We start from the raw sequence: 16,080 nt of genomic DNA on the forward strand, positions 1-16,080 counted from the left end.
ACAAGCAGACACAAATTAATGGGATCAATGATAGAATTTTAGCAGCCATCTCTAATCCATTTTTATGGAGAGGACAAAATGATTTTTTTTTAAAATATGAAATGCTCTTCTTTTTTTTAGGTTTTCAAAAATACGTGAACCAGGTAATGGGGCTAAAAATAAGTCAACTGCAGCTTGCTATTGAGTCTTTCCCTGAATTTAATAACGAGTCCTTTTTACAGATAGCAGAACTGCCTACACATCTCCTGGCCTAATAGGATTAATTGTTGTATCTCATTTTTTCGTTTGTTTGCTCTTCAGCAGCTGAAGAGACAGCTAATCTGCCTCCTTCTCCACCCCCATCACCAGCCTCAGAACAGACTGTCACAGTGGAGGAAGGTAAGGCTTGCTGGACTCTGAGGTTTGTCTTCTAATAAGGGTAAATAAACCTCAACCCATACGCGCTGTACTTCTGTATGGGTTAGTATGTGACGCAGTTTGGGAGCTGTCTGTTTCAAATAGTCAAGAAGAAACAAAGACTTTAATTAAATGTATTATCACTTCTCTATACAAAATCAAAAGTAGATGAATATGGTAAAATAAAAAAGGAAAAATCTGCTCGATAAAGGAAAAGATAACTTTGTGTTTAAATTGCTAACTAAAATAACTACAGAGAACCAGTTTACTTCATGTAGAATGTTTTGACAGAAAAGATACAATTTAATTTTATAAGTGACTGAACCAAAATACATTTATTGATGAAATCAACACATTTTTATGGAAGGGTTGGCAGGAACTGTCTCTGTTGTGCTCACTATTGTATTGGGCTTCCCCAGGGCATGGCCTGTAGCAAACTCTCAATAAATATTAATGAATAAATGAAGAAGTCAGTGAATGAATCTGATATTGAGAGTAGTGAACTGGAAACTGCGATCATGGCTTCTTTCCTGCTGAGACCTGTTATTGTCCTTGAATTTTTTAATGCATTTACTTAACATGGAATGCCATGTCAGCTTTTCAGTTCTCAGTGATGAAGCAGACAGATGCCTTTGAAGAATATTCATTTAGAATCCGAGATGAAAGGCACTATTTAAAAGCAAACTATTATTGGTTCTCTGACTTAGATCAGGTAACTTTTGTCTATTGTTTGAGAGTTACAGGAGAAGGCAGAAGAAAGCTTTTAAAATATATTGAAAGCTTACTTGTTTCAATATAATTTAGTTTTTGTATACTAAAATCAGAATGTTGATACTTCTCCATTTTATTCATTTATTTCTTCACTTATTTTTCCTTTTGTTGTCCCTTTTAGAGCTCATTTTGTTGTGCTAAAAATGGAAGAATGTCACAAAAGACCCACTGTCTTTTTATAATCTGTAATTAGGTTTGTTTAAAATACTTTTTGAATTCCTAAATGGAGATTATTCTAAATTACAGAACTATAAACTATCAATAAATATAATTTATTTTCGTCACAGATTTATAAACTTAAACCTTTTTTTAGCAAGGTCTTTTTTTCTTAAATTGAGGCCTTTTTTTCTAATTTTGCTGCCTGATATAATGTTAAACTAAATTAGTCTAAGGAATAAAAGAAAATTTGAGGGCTACAAGCAGTGCATATAATCAGCATCATTATAGCCACTGATTATTAGTTAACTCCCTGAAAATGTGACTTGATCTTTTAATTCATAGATTTGAAAGATCCATCTTGGCCTTATGTTCTTCTGCTCATTCAGCACATACCTATGAAGCCCAAGGTTCCTTGCAGTCTTCAAGTTCTAGGTATACACTAGTGAACAAAACAGACATGATCCATGCTTATAAGGAGCATGCAGTCTGGTGGAGAGCAGATATCCAATAAATAAGCTTAGCACTAGGAAGGAAAAGAACAGGGAGCTTTAAGAGAGAAGAGTAATCTTAGTTTATTGGATGGGGAGAAGACAACTTGGGAGCTGATCTCAGAAGCCTGAGAAGGTGTTGGCCAAGCAAAGAAGGAGGAAAGGGGCATTTTGGGCAGAGGGTCCAGGATGTGCAAGGGCTCTCAGGTGAACAAGCGCATGAAGTGCTCTAGGAACTGAAGGAGTCCTATGACTAATGTGTGAGAAAGGGTAGAGGATTGAAGGAGCTTGGGAGTAAGCAGCAGCTGACTTGGTTCAGGGACCTGGCTTTTATTGAATGCATTAGAAACCCTTCTGTGACAGCTGTGCTTCCCTCAGGTCACTGAAAATGTTTCTGAACCTGTACTTAAAACCTTCCAAGTGTCAGAGAATCCTCTTAGCCCAGAGAACGGTATGATGTTGACTCCAAAGTCAGCTAGAGGTCACGTAATTTATTCTTCTTACTCTTTTATGGGAGTTGGAGCCGAAAGGGCAGCAGGGTCCTCCCATCCGAGATTGACCCAGTCTGTTTCTGCAGGGTGGTACAGTGGATATAATGAAAATATAAATAAAATATAGAATCACTTTCACATTTTGGTAACTTAGGTGTCACTTTCCAAAGTAACTGTTCCTTCACATTTCGGGATTGTTTTCTTGGAGCCGTTTCAGTATATTTAGGGAAAATGTCAACTTACTTCCTACTGAAAGTAATTGGAAGATATCTTATTTTTAACATTTTTCAAACCAAACCTGTATTTTTATTGAATTATTATTTTTTATTTTTTCAAACGAAAGCATTAACCTATACGAAGGCCTAATGATTTGCTTTTAAAAGGATAACCATAGTTTTGAGTTATATAGAAAAAAAGTATGTACTTTATAAACTCTACCTCACTCATTTAAAAGATCAGATATTCTCACCTTAAATATATGAAAGATATGTGATCTAGGCAATCAAACTAGTCCCTCTCTTTTATTTTAAACCGCTCTTAAAGTACATATAACAACTTATTTGTTTTATCAGAAAAAATTAGTGAAAAACCGCATGACAGGATTCAGCTTTTCAATTATTCAAACCAGTTGGTTTGTAAAGACCAAGCCAAAATTCCATTGATATACTACTGCTCATAGTGCACTGGGTGGAAAGAAAGCATGTGGATTTTTTCATCTAGGAGATTTTTTACCCTCCTCAAAACACTCTCAAAGCAACTTTAATCTAAAGGCACAGTGAATGTCACAATTCAACACTTTTATACAAACGTAAAAGAGTTCTTAAATTGAGTAATTCAATGATTTTGAGGATATCCTTACTTTTTATTAATTATCAAACATTTTAAAAGCTGTTCTTTCCCAAAGGGGAAGCATGAAAGCTCTCACTAAAAATAATTTAAGATGTTAATTACTGTCATTTATGAATATCCATTTATTATAACTGATTTAATATTCATAATTCCCAGAATTTGTGCTTATTCTGGGAAACAAAGGGATTTTAATGAAAAAATTAAATAAGTAGCACGCTTAGAAATGAAACCCAGGTACAGTGAACCAATATTGTATTATTTACGATATTTTCAAATTAATCTCCTTTTTCTTTTTGGCCTAACCATAATAGTTGTCATTTGGACTGAACTGTTAGAACTTGGAAGCCCGTGCACAAACAGTGGAAACATCTGGAAACAGAACCAGGAATCCTTCTGCCCTCTTAGGTTTGCTCCAAATCCTAGGGTGATGATTTCCTATGTCAATGATTTGGCCACATTATAACTGCTGATCTGAAGCAGTTTCCCTCCATAACATTCTGGGGCAGCAGACACAGAGGGCCAACTGAGGAGTCCTCATCAAAAGCTTGTAGAATGGAAAGGGCTTAGAGATGGTAGGAAACAATGTAAGTGGAGCCAGTTGCCCCAGGGCATGGGGCGGAAGCGGTGATGCCAGGACAGGCAAAATCACTGAGTCACTGATACCCCAAGAGACTCAGTCTCTCATAAAAGTGACTACTCATTTGTACCAAAGGGGACTGACATACCAAGACTGAATTTTGTGTGGCAAACTTTACGCAATATAAATTTTCAAATGCTTTAAAAAAAAAAAAAGGTTTGGGTGAAAGCCAATTAGGGAAAATGTATTCTTCCACTGAAACCAGGTAAACTTCATTTTTAAAGATTATCATTACGCAAAGAAATTTATGTAAAAGTCCAAGGTTCATAAGGCTACCCTATCCTTTAAAATATCACATTATTAAATGAAACAGACTATTTGGTGGCAGAAGCAGAGATTCCATAAGCAAGTGTACTTATAGTAAAAGGAGACATTCAATCCTGGTCTTAAAGAACAAAACTGTTATGAATTCATTTTTCATAAATCTCTCAAGTCTAGCTTTGATGTGTCAAATGAAAGTAAAGAGCAAAGGTACATGACAACTTGTCTGATATACTGAAGACAGAGATGCTAATGTATATGGAATTGAGCATGATACTTGGTGCTTTCTCAAATACCTTCCCATTTAATCCTCCAAGCAACCCATACAGATAATACTCACTTCCACTCTTGCCCAGGATGTCATGGCTAGTAAGTGGCTTATCCAGAATTTAAATCCAAATCTAACTCCCTACAAACAGCCTCACTGCATCCCTAAAGTTGTATGTTATTTAGGCTTTTACTGTGGGACAATGAATGTGAAGTGATCTTCTAATGAGAGTTTGTTGGTTACAAGCCACTGGACTGATTTCCTTTTTATCCAAACCACTCCCATGTAAATAATTCATTCATTTATAATATATTTATAATTATTATGTATTTATAATTTACTCATTTACAATTTATTTATTATGTGTCCCACCTCTATTTGGGTATGAACTGAGACCACCTGCCATACACAGTTCTGTAGCAAACGAGGATCTCTTGTCTTCTAGCATTATCATTGGAAGCCCGTGCACTGGTACACTGTCTGAACTTAGCCAGCCATGATCCTCTAAGTGTCACTTGCCTGGCACATCTCTGGGACTTGTAATGTAGATGGACTGCAGGCTCATAGGTCCTAAACAGAGACTTGGAGTGCATACAGCTCACAGTACCCAGACGGGACTGGGGTTTGCCAGACATTCTTTTTTGGCGTTGCCTGGCTAAGGGCCAGACAAATACTACAGAGAAGCTACTTTTCCACTGAAGCACTTAAAGTTTTTGTTGTTTTTGTTGTTCTCTGATTAGTCAAAGTTTTCAGAATAGAAAGTACTGTTTCTTTGAAATATTATAGATCAGAAGCAAGACTCTGGGCTGTTTTCACATTTTGGCACTTGCAAAAAAGAGCAACAAGCAACAAGAAAGAGGAAGCCGAAATCTTCAAAAGGTTAAAACACCCACGGGGTATTGCCTTTAAGCTATCAGCTCTCAGCTTTAAATTCTTTAGTTTTGTAGTAGTCTGCTCTACTTCCCAGCACATGTTGAAAAGCAGAGAGGCAAATATGTCATTTTCACTAATTGATTGTCCATGCAATCTGTTGAAAGTATTAGAAGTTTTAGGAGGAACTTGTGTCCATAGGGAGTCTACAGCCTCAGGAGTCACTAGAGGAAATATGAATGGCTGGGACTTGTGACAAGCCCAGGACTTAGGATTCAGCCAGCATTGTAGGCCACATCTCAGCCAGTTGTCTGCTCAGCTGAGAAATCATGCTGAGTTGAACTAAGAATATCAAATGTAATTTTAGGTTTCTTCTATCCCATGTTATAATAAGCATGCTGGCTGAGAAAGTTCTGAGCACCCATCCAGAAACAACTTCCATTGAACAATCAGTAAATAATGTGCTCAAAAGATTAAAAGTATTCTCCTTTCAAAATGTTATTTTAGCATCCTTATGATTTCAGGTTCATTTCCAGCTGTCAGCACTCAGTTTGCTGAAAATAAGTTATTGCCCTAAAAATACAGTGCATTTTCAAATTATTTCTGTAATTTTGTCAACTTAAATTTTGATAGAAATAAAAATTATATAGATAGTACAAATTTTGAAAATCACAAAATTCTAAAATTATTTCTCTATATAAGTAAATAAATAGTGATTAGCAAATTTAGTAACCTGCCATGTAGACCTGAGGTGTAGTGTCTGCACTACATCAGCAGCCAAATATTGTTCTTTGTCATCATCCCTGAGGCTCATTGAAATATGCAAGAATCCAAGTGCTAAGCAAACTGATTGATCTACACTATCTACACTCGTGTAACTAAGGAAGTATATTTAAATAATGCAGATTTCTAAGCCAAGACACAGGAAAGGAGAGAAATGAGAGCAGTTCCTTTGGCATTTCAATGAGAAATATGCAATGAGGTGTTTGAGGTATAAAAACAGTCAGAAGCCAGTAGTGCAAGTGAAACTGCATTGAATAAAATACTGATGAATCTGAAGCCAACTCAGTAGAAATTCTCAGCTAATTGTAATCTCTATTAAGCTTTCAGAAGAGAAGCAGAACACAGGAAAACAACTGTATATTGCTAGGTACTTTCTAAAACTTTCTAATATTTTCACAGCCATGCAAATGAGAACCAGGGTTTAAAAAGATGCCTAGGAGTTTGCATCCAAAGAAAAAGCTGTGCCAACTGTGCTCCCCTAAGCAAGACAGGAAAGAAAGATAATGCATTCTAGATTTTTCTTAACAGGACTGAAATTAAAACTTACTTTCTGGTTGAAGTCATTAACTAAGAATTAAATCAACCAAAATGCTAAACATGTGAGCATACTAGATAATTAAGGTTCTACGTCAGCAGGACGGATTTCCCCCATAATTGTGCAGGCATCAGATCCTAACAGCTTTCCTCTTTTTTAACTTATACATATATTGATAAAAGCATGAGGAAAATTTATGTACTTGAAAGAATTTCTTCTAACAAATGTATTTGTTTGATAGTGCTTTGTTTCTATTCCAGTGTCCTGTTGTTGTTTTAACTTGTTTGAGGGGAATGTAAAGATAATTTCTATTATGCAGTGGGGGTGTCAGAGCATTTGATTCATTTAGATCAATGGCAAGATTACTGAAGGGATAGCTGAAATGCAGCGGCTACTGAAGCATGAGACTTCACTGTCTCCCATCCTCCATCCTGCTCTGCTGCTTCCATGGCCCCATGTCCTCGTGCAGGTGTCTGTCTCGTCTGTCTGATCTTGTGTCTGTCTTGCCCAGTTCTCCCTGCAGTTTCTTCCTGTGTGTCTGTTTGTAGATGAAGGGGCTGAGGATCAAGTGGGTCCTCTACACAGGTTGCCCAGCCACGAACCTGCCACCAGTGGGGAGAGGTGTAGGCTCCTAGCCCCCTCCACCATCTCGGTGTCTGTGCCTGATGATGACCCTTCCAATTCCGATGGGGAGTACTATGAGAATCCTTTGTTCAGTTCACAGTGGACTACCTCTAGTGTGCTCCCCAGTGTCCCAGCGCAGAGTGCAGAGGCCCACTTAGACCAGGAGAAAGGTGAACCAAGCATGGTCCCCTTTTGCTCCCCCCGCCCTGCCTGCAGCTCTGACCACATGCATCATACTAAGTGTGCCTTCATGTGTGGAGTGGGAGGGACAGGAGCCTGCTTTCTCCATATGAAAGTGAAGTCCCTATATAGCTCAGTCCATCCAAATGCCTCAACAATTTATGTCTAAGAAGCCTTATTTGAGACATATGAGTACTTCCTTTTTTTTTCACGGCTTCTGAGAAGGAAAAAAAAAAGTTCAAATAAAGTATGACTTCTTTCTGCCCCTTGCAAATAAATCAGTGGGGGAAGAATATATTCTCTTACCCAAACCAAAGAACATGAACTTTAATATAATTTTATCCTCTTGGATACGTAATATTTCCAGGACCAGACTTCAATAGAGTTAGGTTTCTTTTTAGTGCTATGTTAATGTGATAACTCTTTAAAAGAGAAAGGTCTGTTTAGGGTAGAATAAATGTTATGGAATGAATTTATTTCTCCAAATCACTTAATCATCTACAGAAACTACAGAGGCTTCCCTAGGTGACCTAAATCTTGCTTCAAATAAGTAGAAGTGAGCTAAAATGAGGGAAATGCTCCAAAGCTTTTGTCATTCCAGTCTCATGAAGGTGGAGACCCTATGTATCGTTGGCTCTGGTGAGGATAAAATAAGTGGGCAGTGGGCTGCAATTTGTCTCATTCTAACAAGGTAGTTTTATAAGGAAAAAAAATAGAGCTCAAGTTTTTTTTTGCTTAGGTGAAGAAGTTATTTTCAAATGAGGAAAGATAACTTGCTTAAATGAAGAGTTTATTTTTATATGGCACAATATTTAATGTAAGGGCAGAGAGTTCCAAGGCAAGAGCACCAGTGGCTCAGACACTCTGATGGAGAAATATAACCTATATTGAGTACAGCTAAGTGAACTTAAAACAATTCAGAAAACTATGTGAATTTTTGAATAAAGAACAGGTGTGGAAATAAACATGATTTAGACAAAATGAGAAAATGGAAAGCTAAAAAATTACATAATTTGGAAAACATGTAAATTAAGTTGATAAGATTTCATCCAATAAGGTGCTATATTAAAGCAGCTATATTAAAAGTCTCTTAGCTTTAATCAAAATGTCTAATTCTATGGCATTATAAAAATTGCCTTAATAATGAGTTAGAATCTGAATGCTTAAAATGTTACTGACATAATTAAATTACAACAATGAAAGTTTCTGAGTGCTAAATGTGAGAAAATAGAAGTCGTCTTCTTTTTTTCCCCCTCTAAGGATTTTAATATTTCTCAAAAAATTTCTTTCCATCTGTAGTCTTTCTCATAGGTCCATTTAAACAATGTATAATCGTTTCATAGGAATTTCATAAGAGTCATTCATTTGCAGAACTAGAAAACAGCTTATATATTTCCCTCTAATTTCTTTTTTTTGTATATATAAATTTATTTATTTATTATTTTTGGCTGCATTGGGTCTCCGTTGCTGCGTGTAGGCTTTTTCTTGTTGTGGCGAGCGGGGGCTACTCTTCTATGCGGTGCGCGGGCTTCTCATTGTGGTGGCTTCTCTTGTGAAGCACGGGCTCTAGGCCTGCAGGCTTCAGTAGTTATGGCTCATGGGCTCAGTAGTCGTGGCCCACGGGCTCTAGAGAGCCCCTTGGCTTGGTAGTTGTGGCTCGCGAGTTCTAGAGATCAGGCTCAGTAGTTGTGGCGCATGGGCTTAGTTGCTCCGCGGCATGTGGGATCTTCCCAGATCAGGGCTCGAACCCGTGTCCCCTGCATCGGCAGGCGGATCCTTAACCACTGTGCCACCAAGGAAGTCCCTCCCTCTAATTTCGTAAGCAATAAAATGGGATTTATTTTACTGACATTTCAAGTGTAAATGAGAAACAAATGAACACGATAATTCATGGCCTTCATAAATTTGTTTTTTACGTTTTGATTGTTAACATTCTTCTGTGTGATATACATCTTTGGGGAGGATATTTTGGCAGTTTTGTTTCCACTCAATTATCTTTCCTTGGTGGTTTTGTTTTGAATTGCAGAAATGAGGCTTTTTGATATGCACATTTCCTTTCTTCAGTGTCAAAGAGAACTATACAAGAACTATATTACTGATATTTCAGTGGTTTGAACAATCTGATTACAGTCATGTCCCAGAGGTAGACTTCTCTAAATAGTAGTGAAATTAACTCTTACCTGGACCTTGTTTTTCAAAATATTTTACTTACTTCTTGAAAATTTTTACATACTCCAGTCATATAATGCAATGAAGGTAAAATTAAGTTTGGTAGTCTTTGGCCTTAAAAATACTAAATAAATTATATTTTAAAGAGTTTTGATGGATTTCATGATAAAGCTGATAATCACATAGTTGATTGGATATTATTTTGAGACCAGGCTTTTTATTCCCAAAGATTTCTTTAGCGAAGTTTGCGTGTTTTAAATTAAGTAACCAGAAATTCGTATGTAGGGGCTTCCTGCATTGGAGAAAACAGCACATGTCTAACAAATTTAAAGGTTTGTTTCAGCACATCAATGCTTCTATCTTTTCACAACCATCTGTTATCTGGCAGTACCATCTCTTATTTCCAGCCAGCTTTCCACATTGTGTACAACTTACTGCCATTTCCACTGAGGGTAATAGTGCAATAAAACTCTTTCAGCTCTCAAGTTTTAAAATAAAGAGCCTTTTCATGAGACTGTAAAAGGCATCATGATTTGCAGATTATGCATAATAATTTTCCAAGCAATACATAATGTCCATTGCATTAGGATATTAATTTGCACATCCAAATGGTAAAAGAGGTTCTTGTGAGGTCAATATAATCGAGCTGAAAGTGTTCCTTGAATAATATTTCTGTTGTTTCATGTATGTTTCTGTGGTCATGATGTCAACATCTTTTTCCTCCCTAAGAAGAAGAAATGCTAGCGAGTCCAATGGCCGAGGAAGAGAAACCTGCCACTCTTCCTGGGAAAGAGTATGAGGCTGCCAAGGCCTCAGACCAGCCCAAGGGCCTCAGTGAGGGCCAAGTGGAGTCTAGTGCGGAGGCCCAAATAGCTCCTGAAGAGAGCGCCCCAGCAGGGACCCCACAGGAGAAAAGTATAAAAGAGGTCGCGGAGGTGTCTCCAGAAGTAAAAACCCCTTCCTCTGCCGGGGAAGGTGTGTCTTTCTTAGGATTTGCATGTGTTTTGTTGCAAAAGATAGATGTCTCCAGCAGCTTACCAACCTGATGCCTTTCCAATGCTATTCCATCGCTGGGTCTTCTCATGATCCCAAAACCACTGTTTGAGACTTAACGAGCAGAGAGTGTGGCTTGTGCCGGTGCTGTGTGGCAGCTTGATTTTCCACTGCTGCAGCTGATTCCTGGTTTTACTTTGCCATGATACAATACGCTTTGCAGCCAGGCTGATGACACTATGTGAGCTTTTTTCCGCCCCCGCTCTTCATCTCAAATGTTTGCCAGTCACATTGCTAATACATGTATATTTTTATTTTTATTTTGGGGGACAGCAATTCATATGCTTTTCTTTCAGACTGTAGAGATGGATTTTGGCACATACAGGCTTAAACGGTAGAATCGTTTCTGCTTGCAACCGCAGTGTGCTCTATTTTTTTATGCTTCAGTGAATACGGTTTGGTTTCCTTAAAAGCGCCTGCTGATGCTTCTCATATCATTTCCTTTCCATGGCAGCCAACTCCTTTGATAATCACCATATCTCTTGAGTTTTCATTCATCTAATCTTTATTAGAAAGTTCGTATAGTATTTCTTTTCTATTGTGACAACAGGACACACAAGTATATAAGGTAATAATCATCCTTTCACTTGCTCTTCAGGAGATGACTGAGTTTTATTTTCCAGATAATTTCATTTAGCCCTATTCACCACAGTAAAATAACCTTGACCTTAAAATACAATTGAGACTCTGAAGCCTTTTGGATTGGTGAACAAATAAAAATTTAAAAGAGTCATTTAATCTCTGTGAAGCATCTCTAAAGCCAATACTGGTCAGTGCTTTGCCAATTGGTCACATTCCAGAGAATGAGGTCATGACCAAGGAGAGAAAGAATTTTAATAGTTGACTCTTTAAAATTGTGTTAGTCACATGACTTCCCAGTATTATCAGTATAATTCAGATTTTCTTACATCTACCATACAGAGTAAGTAATGATTAGGACTGAAGAATTTTGATATGTGATAGAAACTGACTTGTCAATATTTAGGTCATATCATATAAAGTCAGTAGTAATCATTTATTTGTATTACCGAAATTTAATCTCAGATGACTTCTAAAAATTTATTCTAGTAACCTTTCAGTGCCCCCAAAATTGGTCCTGGAACTTGTCAATCCAGTTAACTGAATTTATTTAACACATATAACTATAACTTAATTGTCCTTCTGCCCATGGCCTGCAAATTCACTTACAAATTAGAAAACAAAAGAAAAAGGTCAGTAGAAATCAAGTCTTTCCCATATTTAGATTACTATATAGATTCTTTTGTACCTTAATGTAAGTACTTATTCAATATTCTTTAATTTGTAATTTTATCCGTAGAAGGCACATGAAATTTTTTTTCTACTACAGTATACATCACATACTGTTTAGAGAGACCAAACAAAGGAAAAAAAAGTATTCAAAATATACTCTTTTTACAATTTCTGTACACATTAATTCACAATGGGAGTTCATTTTAGCCATCGTACAAATATATCTCAGTCCTGACATTTTCATATTGATTTTTAAATGAGTAGCATGCTTGCATGTTTCATAGTTTTTCTTTATACCCTACCATTCATTTGCCATTTCAAAATATAATTTTAAGCTTACTGCCTGAAAGCACTTGCCTATTATTTGTTTAAAAATCAACCCAATTACTTCAGGTTTGCTTACAGCCTCGAAGATGGAGTTTCATGATCAACAGGAATTGACTCCCTCTCCAGCCGAGCCATTAGAAAAGGTGGAAAAGGAGTCAGAGGAAGAAAGTAAGCCTGGTGAAGACCTTAAACATGCTGCCTTAGTTTCTCAGCCTGAGACAACTAAAACTTCCCCTGATAAAAAGGACATGCAAGACACAGAAGAAGAAAAAGTACCTCCCACTCTGTTTGGGCATACTCTGGGTGCCAGCCTAGAAGACACAAAACAGAAGACAGAACCGAGCCTAGTGGTACCTGGTATTGGCCTTCCCGCAGAGCCCTCAGCTGCAAAAGAGCAAAAGGACTGGTTCATCCAAATGCCAATGGAAGCAAAAAAGGACGAGTGGGGTTTGGTTGCTCCAGTATCTCCTGGCCCCCTAACACCCATGAAGGAAAAAGACGTACTTGAGGACATCCCAAAATGGGAAGGGAAACAATTTGATTCTCCCATGCCAAGTCCCTTTCAGGGTGGAAGCTTCACTCTTCCTTTTGATGTCACAAAGAATGACATTGTTGCAGCAGCATCACCCTTTGCCCCCGCCCTATTACAGCCAGATGACAAAAAATCTTTGGAAGAAACTGGTAGCCCAGCAACTGCCAAAGATAGTTCTAAAGTTGAAGAGCCCCATATGGATCAACCTGACAAAATGGCAGAAGCACCAGCCTCAGAAGCAGTTACATCACCCAAAGATGCTCACATTTCGATTGTGGAAGACTATGTTCTGGAGAAAGGTTTAGGAGAAGAGAAAGGGGCAATAAAGCAAGAGAGTGTGCAGATAAAAGAGACTCCCACCTTCAGGGAACAGGAATCTATGCTTACTGAAAAGGAACCTCACCTAAAGCTTGAAGAACAAACAACCGTTTCTGACGAAGAAGCTGTGTCAAAAGAGAGTGAAGCCCCAAAATTGACAGATGAAGAAACAGGTGTAATTCAGACCTCCACAGAGCACGCTTACTCCAAAGAAGAACCGAAAGGCCAGGAGCTTCCCACAGATATATTAAAACAGGACTCATTCCCTGTAAGTTTGGAGCAAGCAGTTACCGATTCAGCCGTGACCTCTAAGACACCAGAAAAAGTCATGACTGAACCAGCTGCACTAAGTGAAAAGAGTGCCACCCAGGAGCTTTTTGAAGAAAAAGTTGCTGACAAAGATAATGTTGAAGGAGTTGGAGCTGTAACATCAGCTGAGCTTGACATGCCATTTTATGAAGATAAGTCAGGAATGTCCAAGTACTTTGAAACATCTGCCTTGAAAGAAGAAGTGACAAAAAGTATCCAGCCAGGCAGTGATTACTATGAACTGAGTGACACAAGAGAAGGTGCCCAAGAGTCTTTTGATACCGTATCTTCCATGTATAAAAACGGCGACAAGGCACTTACGGCAGAGAAAGACTCCCAGCCCAGTGCTGTAGCACAAGAAGGAGGCTACAGCACTCTTGCACAGAGTTATCCATCTGACTTACCTGAAGAACCCATTTCTCCTCAAGAAAGAATGTTCACTATTGATCCAAAAGTGTATGGGGAGAAAAGGGATCTCCACAGTAAGAATAAGGATGATTTGACACTGAGCAGGAGTTTAGGACTTGGTGGTAGGTCTGCAATAGAGCAAAGAAGCATGTCAATCAATTTGCCCATGTCTTGCCTGGATTCCATAGCCCTTGGATTTAACTTTGGTCGGGGGCATGATCTTTCTCCCCTTGCTTCTGATATTCTAACCAACACTAGTGGAAGTATGGACGAAGGAGATGATTACCTTCCGGCCACGACACCTGCAGTGGACAAAGCCCCTTGCTTCCCAACAGAAAGCAAAGAAGAAAAAGAACAGATAAAGGGGGAAAAAGCTACTGGAGAGGAAAACACCCAAGTCGAGCCATCGTGTGAGTCACCTTTCCTAGCCAAAGATTATTACAAAAATGGTACTGTCATGGCACCTGACCTGCCTGAGATGCTAGACCTGGCAGGCACAAGGTCAAGATTAGCTTCCATGAGTGCAGATGCTGAGGTTGCCAGGAGAAAATCAGTCCCATCAGAGACTGTGGTGGAGGAGAGTAGTACTGGCTTCCCCCCTGTCACTGATGAAAACCACGTCATTGTTAAAACTGACAGTCAGCTCGAAGACCTGGGCTACTGTGTGTTCAATAAATACACAGTCCCACTCCCATCACCTGTTCAAGACAGTGAGAATTTATCTGGGGAGAGTGGTTCCTTTTATGAAGGCACTGATGATAAAGCACGAAGAGATTTGGTCACGGATCTTTCATTGATTGAAGTCAAACTGGCAGCTGCTGGAAGAGTCAAAGATGAACTCAGTGCTGAGAAAGAAGCATCCCCGCCTATCTCTGGTGACAAATCAGGACTGAGTAGGGAGTTTGATCAGGAGAAGAAAGCGAATGATAAGCTGGATACTTTACTAGAAAAAAGTGAAGAACATGCCGATTCAAAAGAACATGCCAAGGAAACAGAAGAGGCTGGTGATAAAGTTGAAACCTTTGGATTAGGAGTAACCCATGAGCAAGCTTCAGCCAAAGAACTGACAGTCTCAAAAGATGCATCACCTCTCGTGGCTGAGAAAGCAGAGAAAGGTCTTAGTTCCGTGCCAGAGGTAGCTGAAGTAGAACCATCCCAAAAAGCTGAACCAGAGCTGGATTTTGCTGCAAAGAAAGCTGACCAGGGTCAGTTAGATGTTAAAATCAGTGACTTTGGACAGATGGCCTCAGGGCTACACATAGATGCTGGAAAGGCAGCAGAGCTTAAACTCAAGGCTACCCAGGACCTCGCCCCCTCATCCACAGCACCTCAGGAGGCAGATGCGTTTATGGGTGTTGAGTCTGGCCACGTGAAAGAAGGCACAAAAGTTAGTGAGACAGAAGTCAAGGAGAAGGTGGCCAAGCCTGACCTGGTGCACCAGGAGGCTGTAGACAAAGAGGAGTCCTATGAGTCCAGCGGTGAGCATGAAAGCCTCACCATGGAGTCCTTGAAAGCTGATGAGGGCAAGAAGGAAATTTCCCCAGAATCTTCTCTAATTCAAGACGAGATTGCCATCAAATTGTCTGTGGAAATACCCTGTGCACCTGCTGTTTCAGAGGCTGATTTAGCCGCAGATGAGAGAGCTGACGTCCAGATGGAACTTATTCAGCTGCCAAAAGAAGAAAACAAGGAGACCCCAGATATATCTATCACGCCCTCTGATGTTACAGTACCATTGCCTGAAGCCACTGGAGCTGAACCAGCAGAGGCTGAGAATGAGGAAGAAGAGATAGAAGCCCGGGGAGATTATGATAAACTCCTCTTCCGCTCAGACACCCTTCAGATTACTGACCTGGGTGTCCCAGGTGTCAGGGAGGAATTTGTGGAGACCTGCCCTGGTGAACACAAGGGAGTGATTGAGTCCGTTGTAACCATCGAGGATGATTTCATCACTGTCGTGCAAACCACAACTGATGAAGGGGAGTCGGGTTCCCACAGTGTGCGTTTTGCAGCCTTAGAGCAGCCTGAGGTAGAAAGGAGACCATCCCCCCGTGCTGAGGAAGAGCTTGAAGTAGAAGAGGCAGCTGAAGCCCAGGCTGAACCCAAGGATGGCTCCCCAGAAGCTCCGGCTTCCCCTGAGAGAGAAGAGGTTGGACTCTCAGAATATAAGACAGAAACCTATGACGATTACAAAGACGAGACCACCATTGATGACTCCATCATGGACGCTGACAGCCTCTGGGTGGACACTCAAGGTGTGCATTATCTTTTTAAATTTTCTACTCCCAAATAAAATCCAGTAACCTAGTGGAATTTTTTTTTCATTTTTAAACATTTTAAAATGACCCTTTATCTCTTGATTTTGCATTTTTTAAATAGATGAAGGATTTTGTACATTTGT

At 39.2% G+C, this 16,080-nt stretch overlaps 1 protein-coding gene across 9 annotated transcripts in view; it reads left to right on the forward strand.

Annotated features, from left to right (window-relative positions):
* MAP2 (microtubule associated protein 2) overlaps positions 1 to 16,080 on the forward strand; it is a 278,138-nt gene that overhangs the window by 227,069 nt on the left and 34,989 nt on the right. For 6 of the 9 annotated variants that reach the window (XM_079924503.1, XM_079924505.1, XM_079924506.1 and 3 more), the window contains exon 6: positions 301 to 378. In XM_079924503.1, coding sequence (XP_079780629.1) covers positions 301 to 378 — 78 coding nt within the window. Of the gene's footprint in view, positions 1 to 300; positions 379 to 10,210; positions 10,457 to 12,178; positions 15,935 to 16,080 lie in introns of all 9 variants that reach the window. The other 3 variants (XM_079924509.1, XM_079924510.1, XM_079924502.1) reach the window with 2 other exon arrangements.

Source organism: Stenella coeruleoalba (assembly GCF_951394435.1).
Source record: "Stenella coeruleoalba genome assembly, chromosome: 6".
Taxonomy (NCBI): Eukaryota; Metazoa; Chordata; class Mammalia; order Artiodactyla; family Delphinidae; genus Stenella; species Stenella coeruleoalba.